Source organism: Arabidopsis thaliana, chloroplast (genome assembly GCF_000001735.4).
Source record: "Arabidopsis thaliana chloroplast, complete genome".
NCBI lineage: Eukaryota > Viridiplantae > Streptophyta > Magnoliopsida > Brassicales > Brassicaceae > Arabidopsis > Arabidopsis thaliana.
In genome coordinates, this window is record NC_000932.1 from 112,501 (window position 1) to 127,500 (window position 15,000).

The window sequence follows — 15,000 nt, forward strand, 5'->3', positions numbered from 1 at the left end:
AAAAATACTAAGAAAAGTCCACATGCGGCGAAGGTTTTTTGTTGCTGTCGGAAAAAGGAGAAGTCCAACTCCTAGTAAAATAGGTACTGGAAGTGGAATGAAAGGGATGATCCATGAATATTGATATGTATGTTCCATAAAATAAAAAATCCTTTTTATTTTATTCTTAATTTTATTTTTTCTTATTCACTGGTTTGTATATATATATTTTTTTTTCAAAGGGGACAATAAAAAAGCACGCGATTTCAAACCTAAATAGAAATGTTTTCGAATTAATATAATCCTTCATAAATCTTTGAAAAGCAATATATATTCAAATAAAAAAATTAGAAATGATTAAAAAATATTACTAAGTTACTGTCAAAAGATTTTATTTGTCTTTTTTTATTACTACTAAATAAAATTTTATTGTGATTTTATGCAAATACAGAAAAAGTGAATTATAATTCCATATTACAATAATTTATATACATATATTAAGAATAGAACAAAGATTTCCACGACAAAAAAAAACTTAATATTAATTATATAAAAAAAGCTTGACCTAAAACAAAGTTATTTGAGTTTGATTATTTAGGATTGTTAAGGAATGGATTTTCATCGTGGAATTTAGTGATTGTCTTTCAGTACACTAAGTGAGCTTTTTTTATTTATATTTTTTAAGAAAGATTACTATAATGATATGTTTTTTTTACATATGATGTGAAGAAATATTATAATTTTTTTATAATATAAGCTATCAGTATAGATTATTTAAATGAGTACTCTCATACGGATTTCAAACGTTAAAAAAAAAAGTTGGGTTTGAAACTTTTGAATGTCTTTTTTGTTTTGAAAATAATATATAATAAAATTTGAAAGAAAAAAACTCGTACGGAGTACGAAAGAATAAAATAATAAATGTCTTTGACATCCAATTATACCACTGAAATTTTTTTTCATTTTTGAATGGCAGTTCCAAAAAAACGTACTTCTATCTCGAAAAAGCGTATTCGTAAAAAAATTTGGAAAAGGAAGGGATATTGGACATCGTTGAAAGCTTTTTCATTAGGGAAATCACTTTCTACAGGTAATTCAAAAAGTTTTTTTGTACAGCAAAATAAATAAAAAACACTATAATAATTAGAATTAGCCTAACTTAAAAACCAATTTGTTTAAATACATCTAAAAAAAATAGGAAGCAAAAGAAGAAAAAAAGACAATATATAGATAAAATATATAAAAAATAAAGGTTCGCATTTTTTTAGTTCCAAAAAGGGGATTCGTATTGTTCCCATCACTACCTTGAGACAATAATAAAAAAAGATCTTTTATTTCCTCTTAATGAGGAAATAAAAGATCTTGAAATTAATTACTTTAAGTGAGCAAAAAATCTTATGTTTGTACAATATAAAAAGATACATCAAAAAAAATATTTTGATAATTTTTTTGATTTCTCTTGAGCAATTAGGAAAATCTAATTTTATTTAAAATTGCTAAGGATTTTGAAGAAGTTTTTATTTTTCGAAAAAGCATTTTTTTATCAATTTTTTTTCATATAAATGAAAAAAAATGATAAAGAGCATTTAGAGTTTTGTCTTTGGGTTGAAGTTCCAACTACTTTAATTTAGTTACATTTTTCATTGTATTCTCGAAAAAAATATAAAGGACAAAAAGTCAATTGAAATAATTTTAAAAATCAATTGGAAATTTTAATAAATTGGCTTCTTTATTTAAATTTTAATCTCGACGATTGAATCAAAACTTGTTAATATTGTTTTGAACAAGTTGCCGCTATGGTGAAATTGGTAGACACGCTGCTCTTAGGAAGCAGTGCTAGAGCATCTCGGTTCGAGTCCGAGTAGCGGCATAAGATCTTCTAAAAGAGATATTATAAGTTTTATAATCAAAATAATACCCGACTTTTTTCTAAAATCGGGTAAAACCTAGTATTAATTTATTAATTTTTAACAAATTTTTTATGATTTTTTCAATTTTAGAGCATATATTAACTCATATATCTTTTTCGGTCGTTTCAATTGTGCTGACAATTTATTTTTTAACTTTATTAGTTAATTTAGATGAAATCATAGGATTTTTTGATTCATCAGATAAAGGAATCATAATTACGTTTTTTGGTATAACAGGATTATTATTAACTCGTTGGATTTATTCAGGACATTTTCCATTAAGTAATTTATATGAATCATTAATTTTTCTTTCGTGGGCTTTTTCAATTATTCATATGGTTTCCTATTTTAATAAAAAACAACAAAATAAGTTAAACACAATAACTGCGCCAAGTGTTATTTTTATTCAGGGTTTTGCTACTTCAGGTCTTTTAAACAAAATGCCTCAGTCTGCAATATTAGTACCAGCTCTCCAGTCCCAGTGGTTAATGATGCACGTAAGTATGATGATATTAGGCTATGGCGCTCTGTTATGCGGATCATTATTATCAATAGCTCTTCTAGTGATTACATTTCGCAAAGTCGGACCTACTTTTTGGAAAAAGAATATAAAAAAAAATTTTTTATTAAATGAATTATTTTCTTTTGATGTACTTTACTACATAAATGAAAGAAATTCTATTTTACTACAACAAAACATTAATTTTAGTTTTTCTAGAAATTATTATAGGTATCAACTGATTCAACAATTAGATTTTTGGAGTTTTCGTATTATTAGTCTTGGATTTATCTTTTTAACCGTCGGCATTCTTTCAGGAGCTGTCTGGGCTAATGAGACATGGGGTTCATATTGGAACTGGGACCCAAAAGAAACTTGGGCATTTATTACTTGGACTATATTCGCAATTTATTTACATATTAAAACAAATAGGAATGTTAGGGGTATAAATTCTGCAATTGTGGCTTTGATCGGTTTTATTTTAATTTGGATATGCTATTTTGGCGTCAATCTTTTAGGAATAGGTTTACATAGTTATGGTTCATTTACATCGAATTAAAGTAACAAATAAGAAGGAATCGAAATCTAAATAAAAAAATAAAAAAATAGCATCTATATCTAACTTCATATAAGTTAAGAAATCTCATTTAGTTTTAGTAGTAAATCATAAAGAACCTTTTGAATCAAGTAGTACAATGATTCAAAAGGTTCTCACAATACAAAGACCAAAGACTTCTGATTACAATTCACTTTAATGCTTTTTTTTTTCCTGAAAACTATCCATAAAAATAATTAGATAAAATGGATTCGACCTTGTCACTTGCTAATGAGAGCACAAAATCAGGATAAATCCCAATACCAATTATGGGTAAAAGAATAGAGATTGAAAGAAATAACTCTCGGGGTCCAGAATCAAAAAAAGAAAAGTTTTTGATATTAATTAACTTGTATCCATAGAACATTTGGCGTAACATAGATAATAAATATATAGGAGTTAATATCATTCCAATTGCCATTACAAAAATAATGAAAATTTTGGAAATTAAGAAATATTTTTGGCTGGTAATTATTCCAAAAAAAACAATGAATTCTGCAATAAAACCACTCATGCCCGGCAATGCAAGGGAAGCCATCGATAAAATAGTGAACATTGTAAATATTTTTGGAATGGAGATAGCCATTCCACCCATTTCATCAAGATAAACAAGCCTAATTCTATCATAACTCGTTCCTGCCAAGAAAAAAAGTGCAGCGCCAATAAATCCATGAGAAATTATTTGTAAAATAGCTCCATTAAGTCCAGGATCCGTTATAGAACTAATACCTATAATTATAAAACCCATATGAGATACAGAAGAATAGGCTATTCTCTTTTTTAAATTACGTTGACCGGGAGATGTTGAAGCTGCATAAATTATTTGGATTGTACCGACTACCAACAACCAAGGAGAAAACATAGAATGAGCGTGGGGTAATAATTCCATATTGATTCGAACCAACCCATAGGCTCCCATTTTTAATAAGATTCCAGCGAGAAGCATACAGGTACTGTAATGTGCCTCACCGTGGGTGTCAGGTAACCAAGTATGTAAAGGTATAATCGGTGATTTGACGGCAAAAGCAATAAGAAATCCAATATAAAATAGTATTTCAAGTGTAACAGGATAGGATTTATTAGCTAAGAGTTCTAAATTTAATGTTGGTTCGTTCGAACCATATAAACTTATACCTAAAACTCCTATTAATAAAAAAATAGAACTTCCTGCCGTGTACAAAATAAATTTTGTAGCCGAATACAGACGTTTCTTTCCACCCCACATGGATAAAAGTAGATAAACGGGAATTAATTCTAATTCCCACATGATGAAAAAAAGTAGAAGATCCCGAGAAGAAAATGATCCTATTTGACCGCTGTACATTGCTAACATCAGGAAATGAAAAAATCGGGAATCCCGAGTAACTGGAAAAGCCGCTAAAGTGGCTAAAGTAGTAATAAATCCCGTCAGTAAAATAGTTCCTATAGAAAGTCCATCTATTCCCATTCTCCAGTAAAAATCAAAAAAATCGATCCATTTATAATCTTCGGACAGTTGAATTAATGGATCGTCCATTTTAAAATTATAACAAAAAGCGTAGGTCGTTAGAAGAAGTTCTAAGATGCAAATGCATATAGTATACCATTTATTGACTTTATTTCCCCTATGCGGGAGAAATAACATTAATGAACCAGCAGATATTGGAAAAACAACAATTATTGTTAACCAAGGAAAATCATTCGTGGTAAAGACAAGATACACCAGGTCCAAAGAACGCGTACTCAAAAAAAATATATAAATAAAAAATTTTTAACTTTTTTGAGTACGAGTACTTGTCAATAAAAAAAATAAAATGTATTCCAAATTTATTCAAATGAGGTTTTCGGTAACGTATCAATAAGCTAGACCCATACTTCGAGTTGTTTCATGCCATAAATAAACTCGAACGCTCAAAAAATCCGTTGGACAGGCGGATTCACATCTCTTACAACCAACACAGTCCTCGGTTCTTGGAGCAGAAGCTATTTGCTTAGCTTTACATCCATCCCAAGGTATCATTTCTAATACGTCTGTAGGGCATGCTCGGACACATTGAGTACATCCTATACAAGTATCATAAATTTTTACTGAATGTGACATAGGATCGATAGTTTTTTGAATGTCATAAATTTTCAATCTAGTAAACTTCTAACTGAATGGTATATTAAAATACTAGATGAAGCAATGATTTCCTTTAATAGAATTTTTGTAATGAATTTTGGCTCAATTCATAAAAAATGGGGCTAAAATACTTTGATTTCTTAGATTTTTACAAATAGAATCTCGTAGGTCATAACTTATCATATATGCAAATTTCAATCTATAATTTTTTTAGTTATGTTACTTATTTAATAAGGTCGATTGGTTTATGCGAATTGATTTTCTGTTACGATAAATTGACGAGACTATAGCTAATCCAATAGCTGCTTCAGCGGCTGCAATTGCTATAACAAAAATGCAGAAAATTTCCCCTTTTAGTTGGGAATTATCAAAAAAATCAGAAAATGTTACGAAATTCATATTAACTGCATTGAGTATAAGTTCAAGACACATAAGAGCCCTAACCATATTTCGACTTGTGATCAATCCATAAAGACCAATCAAAAATAAATAGGCACTCAAAACAAGTACATGTTCGAGTATCATTCAGCAACTCCTTATCAATTTTGATTCATTTCAATATGAAAAATAATTCACCGGATTCCATCAACTAGAATATAACAAAAAAGTACGAATAAAAAAAATATTTAGGTAAAAAAAATTTTCAAATATATATCAAATACAAATATATATCAAATATAAAAATTGATCCTTAAAATATGAAATAGTATTCAATCAAATTTAATTGAATGAACGGAAAAAATCATAACATACACAAAGTTTTCTTTGGTCTTTAATAATTTAGAACATTTTTTATTGACGAGCCACAGAAATTGCACCTATCAAAGCAACTAAAAGAATTATTGAAATGAGTTCAAATGGCAGAAAAAAATCTGTTGATAAATGAATTCCTATTTGTTGACTATTACTTATTAAATCTTGCTCTAGAATCTGGTTTAATTTTGTAGTCCAAATAACCCCGTACCATGACGTATCGAGAATAGTAGACATTAATAAAAAAAGAATAGTTGTACAAACCAACGAAGTAATCCCATTCCCAATGGTCCACAGATTGAAATCTGTGGAATATTCTGAATCATTCATGAACATCACAGCAAATATGATTAAAACATTTATGGCCCCCACATAAATAAGGAGTTGTGCAGCAGCTACAAAATGGGAATTTGATAGAATATACAATAAAGATATACAAACAAGAACAAATCCTAAGGAAAAGGCTGAAAATATTGGGTTGGGAAGTAATACCACTCCCAGACCCCCTACTAGAAGACCGGATCCCAGAAAAACTAAAAGAAAATCATGTATTGGTCCAGGCAAATCCATTATATTATTAAAATAAGAAAAAATCGAAATCCTTTTCATGACCTTATTAATTTAACCAGGAAATTTGTTTTTTATATGTTTCTAAATAGAGTGAAATTAGAATCTAATGGATATGAATTGATGTAGATACAATTATTAGTATTAGGCTGTTTTCTCTTTTTTTTTTTCTAAAGTGTATTTTCAACCTATCAATTTCAAGAAAGTAATTACGAATATATTATATTAAAAGAATGTGCCTTAATACTTAATATTATTATTATTATATAAATACAATACAAGTTTTTAATTAAATTCTTTATATAAATATAATTCAACAACTTGGAATTCTTTTTTTAATCAAATTAAAGGGTTTACCCCATTTTTTGTTTGAGGTGAATTCCAAATTGTTCGAATAGTGTAATCGTCAATTACTGACATTGGTAAACGACCCAAAGCTATTTGATTATAATTCAATTCGTGACGATCATAAGTGGAAAATTCATATTCTTCAGTCATTGACAAACAATTTGTTGGACAATACTCAACACAATTACCACAAAATATACAAATTCCAAAATCAATACTGTAATTAAGCAATCGTTTTTTTCGAATATTAGTTTCCAATTTCCAATCAACAACAGGCAAATCTATAGGACATACTCGAACACATACTTCACAAGCAATGCATTTATCAAATTCAAAATGGATTCGACCGCGGAAACGTTCCGATGTTATTAATTTTTCATAGGGATATTGAATAGTTACAGGTAAACGATTTGTGTGGGATAAGGTAATCATGAAACCTTGACCAATATACCTTGCAGCTCGTAGGGTTTGTTGACCATAATTCATGAACCCGGTTATCATAGGAAGCATATTGTAATTATCTCTGAATAATTTTATCTTTGTTTCTGTCTCTTGTTTAAAACAAATAATGAATATATTAGATTCATTTTAAATTTAGAGTGAAAAGAGTTGGAAAGAAGTGGTTAATAATAGATTACCAAGGGAAATAGGTAAAAGAAATTTCCATCCAAGATTTAATAGTTGATCCATTCTTAGCCTAGGTAAAGTCCATCTTGTTGCGATAGAAACGAACAAAAACAAATAAGTTTTAGCTAATGTAATAAAGATACCAATTGTTGTTCCAAAAATTTGATCCCTTTGAAATAGCTCCAGAATAGATATATACGGAATAGAAATATTCCAACCGCCTAAGTATAGAACTGTTACAAATAATGAGGAAATTAATAGATTTAGATAAGAAGCAACGTAAAATAAACCAAATTTTATACCTGAATATTCAGTTTGATAACCTGCTATTAATTCTTCTTCCGCTTCTGGTAAATCAAACGGTAACCTCTCGCATTCTGCTAGGGAAGAAATTAGAAAAATGATAAAACCTATAGGTTGACGCCACAAATTCCATCCCCAAAAACCATATTTTGATTGTGCCTCAACTATATCAACTGTACTTAAACTGTTAGATAATCCTAGTCGGCGAGAACATTACTATTTTCACCGCTATTTCAGAACCGTACATGAGGTCTTGGCCTCATACGGCTCCTCGGGGGCCATAAATAAATCTAAGGACCAGATTATAATTTAGATGGATATGATGTGTTCTAAAATGGATTAAATATATCTGGGGTCCCGAATTATACCAATGGAATTCTGTCTGCTCAAATTCTAAGAATAAAAAACGCGCTTCGGAATTCATCTCACCCCTTTACAAATTTGAATTTCTATTTGTTGAGTAATAACTTAACCCTTTAATAAAAAACTCCTAAAAAAAAAAAGTATTTAAGCCCATCGTGGTTTTCGATTACGAAAAATAATTAGACATCCTATTTTTTTATTATTCATGACAGAAATTCGATTTTATTTTCGAAATATATGAAAAAAAAAAGAGCCTTGTTTCGTTCCTATTCTTCTTTCTTTTTTAGAAAAAAGTTGGTAGACTTATAAAAAATAAAGGATTATTTCGTTTCTGATAGTCATTACATTTGTCGGTGGATAGGAGCATACTCTGAATCGGAATCTTGGGGAGTACTGTCTGATCATTTCTACTAATTTAAAGCCCCAATTAACCTTCTTTTTTTTATCTTATGTTAGGCCTAAATATCCTTTTCAATTTGGTTAATCTCTATTACAAATTCTTTGTGTATTTTGGTGTTTCTAACCATCCACTCACTTTTACCTAATTGCCGCTCACTTTGTAATACATGTATGTTAATCTATATAACTGATAGTGAAAACGTCATCCGGTTACCGGTTAATATATTTAACCCGCTTCAAGTCAGGATGACTAATCAACCAACCTTGGGGTAAAGTGATTCTTACACTTATGTTTATTTCCGTTTAACCTTTGTACATAGGAAATGAGACTCATTTTTCGTTTTACTGCAAATTTCAGAGCAGTTTTTTTTTCACTCATATATAACTATCAAATTCCTTTTATTAATTATTTCGATTAATTCGAAAGATAAATATATATTCCGTTTTTTAACTGATTCGTCTAGAAGAAACGGAATAGTAAAAATAAACGTTTCTGTTTCAACGAATCGCACGTAGAGATATTGATAAAACACATAGAGTTAATGGTATTTCATAACTAATCGATTGGGCAGCAGCTCGCAGACCACCTAAAAAAGAATATTTATTATTTGATCCATATCCTGACATAAGAAGTCCAATAGGAGCAATACTTGAGATGGCAATCCATAAAAAAATACCGATATTGAGATCCGCTAAAACAAGGTGATTGCTAAAGGGAATTACTGAATAACTTAGTAAAATAGAGATAACTGCTATAGATGGTCCAATACTAAATAAAGGAGTATTTCCTCTAGATGGACGAAGATTTTCTTTGAAAAGTAGTTTTGTCCCATCGGCTAGAGCTTGAAGAATTCCCAACGGGCCGGCGTATTCAGGTCCAATACGTTGTTGTATCCCTGCAGATATTTCTCTTTCTAACCACACAATTACTAGTACACCTGTTATGATTCCCAATACAAGAGAAAATATAGGGACAAATATCCATATGAGTCCATAGACCTCTTTTAAAGATTCCAATTTAACAAAAGAATTTATAGTTTGGACTGCTGTTGCATAAATTATCATTTTAACGATCAACTTCTCCCATAATTATATCTATGCTACCGAGTATCGTCATAATATCAGCCAATTTCATTCTTTTAACTAGTTCAGGAAGAATTTGCAAATTAATAAAACCCGGTGGTCGTATTTTCCATCTCCAAGGAAAACCGCTTTGATCTCCTATGAGAAAAATTCCCAACTCCCCTTTTGGAGCTTCAACTCTTACATAAAGTTCTTGTTTTGATAATTCAAAAGTAGGAGAAGGTTTTTTACTAATGAATCGATATTCAAAATCATTCCATTCTGGATTCCTTTTTCTATCAAAGCCCCTGCTTTCTAAATTCTCATAGGGACCCCCTGGAAGTCCTTCCAGAGCCTGTTGAATAATTTTTATGGATTCTGTCATTTCGCTAAGTCGTACTAAATAACGAGCTAATGAATCTCCTTGTTTTTGCCATTGAATTTCCCATTCAAATTCATCGTAAGACTCATAACGATCAATTTTACGAAGATCCCATGGTATTCCGGATGCGCGTAGCATTGGTCCGGATAAACCCCAATTTATTGCTTCTTCCCCACCAATAATCCCAACTCCTTCAACCCGTTCTAAAAAAATAGGATTTCGTGTAATGAGTTTTTGATATTCAACAACCTCTGTTAAAAAATAATCACAAAAATCCAAGCATTTATCTATCCAACCATAAGGTAAATCAGCCGCTATTCCTCCAATACGAAAAAAATTATGCATCATTCTCATACCGGTGGCAGCTTCGAATAGATCATATACAAATTCTCGTTCTCTGAAAATATAGAAAAAGGGAGTCTGTGCACCAATATCTGCCATAAAAGGGCCGAGCCATAACAGATGAGAAGCTATACGACTCAATTCCAGCATAATTACTCTGATATAGCTGGCCCTTTTAGGAACTTGAATATTTCCCAATTGTTCTGGTCCATTTACTGTTATTGCTTCTGTAAACATAGTAGCTAAATAATCCCATCGCGTTACATACGGTAAATATTGTATAATTGCTCGGTTTTCTGCAATTTTTTCCATTCCTCTGTGTAAATAACCTAATATGGGTTCACAGTCAACAACATCCTCACCATCTAGAGTAACAATTAAGCGAAGAACACCATGCATGGATGGGTGGTGAGGTCCCATATTGACTATCATAAGATCTTTTCCTGTAACTGGTCTCTTCATAAGTTTTTCCTTGATTCGTTCTGGCATGAATTAGATTTCTGAATAAAGAAGTTTATCAAAAAATTCAAGATCTAAAAAATTCACTAATTCACAATTTTTGAATTTAACGAGTTTTTAATTCCCGAATATTCAACTGATTAATTAATTCTTTATAACGTACTCTATTTTTTTTTGACAAATAAGCCAGCAGTCGTTGACGTTTTCCCAGAATTTTTCGTAGACCCCGCTGAGATAAATAATCTTTTCTGTGCAATTCCAAATGTGAAGTAAGTCTTCGTATCTTATTAGTGAAACTAAATACTTGAAATTCAACGGATCCCCTGCTTTCTTCTTTTTGTTCTTCAAATGAAATGACTATATTTTTTATCATAAAAAGAAATCCTTCCCCTTTTAATATGAATTGAAAGATATTAATTTTACTGATCAGTAATAATAATGGTAGTTTTTTTGTACAAGGATCTTAATTTAATTATCAACCTCTTAATTCTTCATTTTAGAAAAAAATCTAAATTTAGATCTCAAAAAGAAGGATTCTGTTAATTTATTTATGAATCCGCTATAATTGGTATCTATGTGATTGATTAAATTAATCTCATGTATAAAGATTTAATTTAAAACAATCCCTCATATTTGTGCATATAGTTGTTTTCATATACCGTAACTTATTATATATAGTAAAAAGTATTTATGATTAAGGAATTGGAAATCGCGTATACATGCGTATTCTTATCATACTGAAATGATTTCCGTTAGTAGTATTAAACCAATAGCGATTCATACAAGCTAAATCTTCTAATTTAAAATTGGGCCAAAGAAAGGATTTTAAATTAATTAAGTTATTTTTATCCTTATCAAGATCAAGATCTTTCTTTTTATGCAAAACGGTGGTCAAGTTTTGAATATTCTTATCAAATCTTGAATTTGTATCCCTAGCATTTTTTTTTTTTAAGTTGAAACAAATTAGAATTCGAAATTCTCTACGTCGTTTAGGGGATAGAATTTTTTCAGGGACAAAGAAATCATAATTATTTTTTTTTTTATTTACAGTTTTGTTTTGATATTTTGTAATGGATTTTTCAAAAAATTTTTTATTAATATAGCTTTTTTTTTTGTATCTTTTACTTATTTTGTGTTTATTTTTATGAACCAATGAAATACCTATGGTTCTATATATAATAAGTTGTCCATCGTTTTGTACAGACAAACGCACAGGTTCAATAATCAATATTCCTTTTTTCATTAATTTTGCAAAAGTGAAATTTTTCTCAATCATTAGAATGTCTAGGCTCATCTCTCCTCTTTCAATAGAAGATACCGCTATTTCGTTTGGATTGTTTAGTCTAACCAAGAGACAGTATACTTTTACATTATTGAGAATTTTTTGATTAAAAAAACAATTCCATCGCAATTGAAAACGCGAATATCTTGTCAGAAATAAATCAAGTTCCGCTTCTGTATTACTTTTGTATTGTTTTTTATTTTTACGTTTTTTTATTGTTGATTCTGCAAAATTTTCTTCAATATTTTTTTCTTGGTTTAATCGAGCTGCTTCGGGATTTCTTTTTGTTTCTTTATCTGATTCAAGTTCTACTTGACCGGCCGATTCTTTTTCTTCTTTATTCAGATTATAAAATCGAAGGGATTCTTTTTCATTTGATGGTATAAAACCTTTTTTCTTTCGAATGATCTTTTTATTAACATTTATGTTTTCATTAAAATTTAAAAGAAGTAATTTGATTGGTATGACCCATGGTTTCATTTTATATGTACTAGAAAATAAGAAAAATTCCGGAAAGAAAAAAAATTCAAAATTTGTTATACGCTGATTTAGTATTTCTTCATTCATTCCCATCCAATCAAAAAAGTTTCTTTTTTTATTAGCAAGATCCGTCTGCGTTATTTTATCAATTTTTTGATAATTCTGAACTTTAGTATTAATATATTTTTTTTTACTCTTAGTATCAACCCAAGGCTCAATAGTTACTTTTTTTGTAAACCAAAAGTTAAGAATTCTCCAATCCAAATATTTTCTATGCCGAATTTCCCCCATACCCCGAATATTATATTTTTCTAGAAAAGAAGAGACTAAACAATTATCTAGGGCAATGCCTATAGACATGTCAAAATTTTTTTCTGTAGAATGAATAGATTTATAGCAAAAAAGATTATATATAGAATCTTTTTTTACATTATGTTTTGGATTTAATAATGAGTCGGCCTCAAAAAATTTTTGTTTTTTATAATTATCAAATTTCTTTTTTTCATATGAATCCTCTTTGGTTAAACTTGGGTTTAGAACTAGAGAATCTTTATTTATTTTATTTTTCCAATTTTGGGTTACTAATCTAGCCCATGAAATCTGGGGTAAATTGTATTGATACTGACTTCGTAACCAGTTTTTCCATTGATTTACTTCGGAATTCAAAAAGGTTTTATTTTTCAATTCATAATGAAAGATTCCGTGTTCTTGAAAAAAAACCTTTATTTTATTCTTAACAAAAAAGGATGTTATGCATATGTTATATTCAAGAACAGCCTTTAATTTACAAAAGTTACTAACTTTAATTTGTGATAATTTGTAAAATACATATGCTTGTGATAAAGAGCATAGGTCATAACTCATTTTTTTTTTATTGGATATTAAATTTTTTATAGTCGAAATAAAATAAAGAGTATTTTTTTTTTTTTCTCCATTTTCTTCATTCTTGTAAATATATTTATCAAGAATTTTTTTTGTTGATTCAAAAAAAAGTTGTGTAGTAATTCTTGGAATATTAATGATACCTAGAAAAATAGCTATAGACATTTGTTCGATGCAAAATTTAAAAAAAAAAATGGATTTACGAATTAATCGGGTATTTTTTCTTTTGAATGTCTGCCAAATTTTTTTTGATGACTCAATTATTTTAGAATCATAACGCAGTTTGGTACAACTATTAGTTAAGTTTTGTTTTTCTTTTGAAATTTCTTCTATTTGATTTCTGATTGTCTTTTTTCTATCAATCAAATTTTTGATTTTTTTTTCGCTAAGTGAAGAATTTGTCCACTCCAAGGATTTATTTTGAACAGATAGTTCATGAATCATCTGATTACTTATTATTGAATCTTTTTTAGGTTCATTTAATTCATATATTTCTCTCGGGCCAAATAATGGAATTAGATTTCGTTTTGAAATTCCTTTTATAAAAATAAAGTTTTTGAGAATCCAGTTTTTAGTTTCTTTTGCGACTTTTAGGAAAATGGGTGCTCTTTCTTTGAAAATCTTTAAAACCACAAAAGACTTTTTTTTTAATTTTTTGATTCTTTTTTTTAATTCTTTAGAAATAGGTTCAAAAAAAGAAGGCTTTCTTTGGGCAGAACCAAACGGTAGTTCGGTTTCCATTCCCCAAACTGTTAAGAAACAAAAATCATTTTTTTCTCCTTTGTCTTTTGTTTTTTTTAGTCGAGCCTTCTGAGATGCTTGAAATTTAGATTTATGCCAAGGTTTAAGATAAAAAGGAAATAGGATTTTTATCTGAATACCATCCGTTAACCAGTTTCTTGGAAATTCTGTTTCGGATAGTTGAACCCCATTATAAGTACATTTAACATGCATTTCACGTTTCCAATCCTTTAAATCCTGGGACCACTCGGGAAATTGAAATAATAACATACGGACACTGTTTTTAATTATTATCAATAAAGGTAATATAATATATTTTCTAAGAATTGATTGAGTTACTAAGAGAGAACCTCTTATTATTTGAGCAAATAGGAAGCTATCCCAAGTTTCTGCAATTTCTATCCGTCTTGTTTCTTCTCTTTTTGATTGTTCTTCTTCTTTTTTATCAATTTTTTTTTTCCAAATGAAATTTTTAATAATTTTTTTTTTTAGCCCCCATATATCAAACGAAAAAAAAAAAAGTTTATCTATTCTATCAAAAAAAAGGGGGGAATGTACTTTTGCTTGAAAAAATTCCCAAATAACAGTTTTACGCCTTTGGGAACGCATGGATCCTTTAATTATCTCTCGACGAAAATCAGATTGTTGCGAATAACGGATCAAAGCCATTTCATCGTTTTGATCAGAATTTTGATTATCTTTGAGATTAGTATAAATCTCGCCATGTGGCTCTTTATCAGTAAAAACCACTACACGTTTTGCTTTTCTTGAACGAATTCCAGGCTCCATTGGTACATTTTCTTCATTTTCGCCTTCCAATTCTTCCAACTCACTTATTAATTTGTATGACCATCGAGGAACTTTTTTATTGATTTCAGGGAAATCCATAAAATTTTTTATAAGCGTTTGATCGTTGCTATCAGTTC

General features: G+C 29.3%; 12 protein-coding genes and 1 non-coding gene across 13 annotated transcripts in view; 3 read left to right on the top strand and 10 right to left on the bottom strand. All coding sequences in view use genetic code 11, as the record gives it.

Annotated features, from left to right (window-relative positions):
* The window catches only part of ndhF (NADH dehydrogenase subunit 5), a 2,241-nt gene extending 2,103 nt beyond the window's left edge, over positions 1–138 (bottom strand). Inside the window, exon 1 of the mRNA in view lies at positions 1–138. This exon is cut by the window's left edge and continues 2,103 nt beyond it. Coding sequence (NP_051106.1) covers positions 1–138 — 138 coding nt within the window.
* Positions 139–948: 810 nt separating this feature from the next.
* rpl32 (ribosomal protein L32) lies at positions 949–1,107 on the top strand. Its single transcript has one exon. The coding sequence runs from the start codon at positions 949–951 to the stop codon at positions 1,105–1,107; it is 159 nt and encodes a 52-aa protein (NP_051107.1).
* A 662-nt stretch (positions 1,108–1,769) lies between these two features.
* trnL lies at positions 1,770–1,849 on the top strand. Its single transcript has one exon. It is a non-coding gene; the product is annotated as a tRNA-Leu (tRNA).
* A 111-nt stretch (positions 1,850–1,960) lies between these two features.
* On the top strand, positions 1,961–2,947 carry ccsA (cytochrome c biogenesis protein). The gene has a single exon. The coding sequence runs from the start codon at positions 1,961–1,963 to the stop codon at positions 2,945–2,947; it is 987 nt and encodes a 328-aa protein (NP_051108.1).
* A 217-nt stretch (positions 2,948–3,164) lies between these two features.
* Positions 3,165–4,667, bottom strand: ndhD (NADH dehydrogenase subunit 4). Its single transcript is given in 1 exon segment — positions 3,165–4,667. A coding segment is annotated over 1 exon segment (1,503 nt).
* Positions 4,668–4,817: 150 nt separating this feature from the next.
* Positions 4,818–5,063, bottom strand: psaC (photosystem I subunit VII). The gene has a single exon. The coding sequence runs from the start codon at positions 5,061–5,063 to the stop codon at positions 4,818–4,820; it is 246 nt and encodes an 81-aa protein (NP_051110.1).
* A 240-nt stretch (positions 5,064–5,303) lies between these two features.
* Positions 5,304–5,609, bottom strand: ndhE (NADH dehydrogenase subunit 4L). The gene has a single exon. It carries the CDS (start codon positions 5,607–5,609, stop codon positions 5,304–5,306), a length of 306 nt encoding a protein of 101 aa, NP_051111.1.
* Positions 5,610–5,876: 267 nt separating this feature from the next.
* On the bottom strand, positions 5,877–6,407 carry ndhG (NADH dehydrogenase subunit 6). The gene has a single exon. The coding sequence runs from the start codon at positions 6,405–6,407 to the stop codon at positions 5,877–5,879; it is 531 nt and encodes a 176-aa protein (NP_051112.1).
* A 336-nt stretch (positions 6,408–6,743) lies between these two features.
* ndhI (NADH dehydrogenase subunit I) lies at positions 6,744–7,262 on the bottom strand. Its single transcript has one exon. The coding sequence runs from the start codon at positions 7,260–7,262 to the stop codon at positions 6,744–6,746; it is 519 nt and encodes a 172-aa protein (NP_051113.1).
* Positions 7,263–7,346: 84 nt separating this feature from the next.
* ndhA (NADH dehydrogenase subunit 1) lies at positions 7,347–9,509 on the bottom strand. The gene is made up of 2 exons: positions 8,957–9,509; positions 7,347–7,876 (listed from the first exon to the last, which is right to left on the bottom strand). Exons 1-2 carry the CDS (start codon positions 9,507–9,509, stop codon positions 7,347–7,349), a joined length of 1,083 nt encoding a protein of 360 aa, NP_051114.1.
* A 1-nt stretch (position 9,510) lies between these two features.
* On the bottom strand, positions 9,511–10,692 carry ndhH (NADH dehydrogenase subunit 7). The gene has a single exon. The coding sequence runs from the start codon at positions 10,690–10,692 to the stop codon at positions 9,511–9,513; it is 1,182 nt and encodes a 393-aa protein (NP_051115.1).
* Positions 10,693–10,795: 103 nt separating this feature from the next.
* Positions 10,796–11,062, bottom strand: rps15 (ribosomal protein S15). Its single transcript has one exon. The coding sequence runs from the start codon at positions 11,060–11,062 to the stop codon at positions 10,796–10,798; it is 267 nt and encodes an 88-aa protein (NP_051116.1).
* Positions 11,063–11,383: 321 nt separating this feature from the next.
* The window catches only part of ycf1, a 5,361-nt gene continuing 1,744 nt past the window's right edge, over positions 11,384–15,000 (bottom strand). Inside the window, exon 1 of the mRNA in view lies at positions 11,384–15,000. This exon is cut by the window's right edge and continues 1,744 nt beyond it. Within this exon, the coding sequence (NP_051117.1) occupies positions 11,384–15,000 (3,617 nt within the window).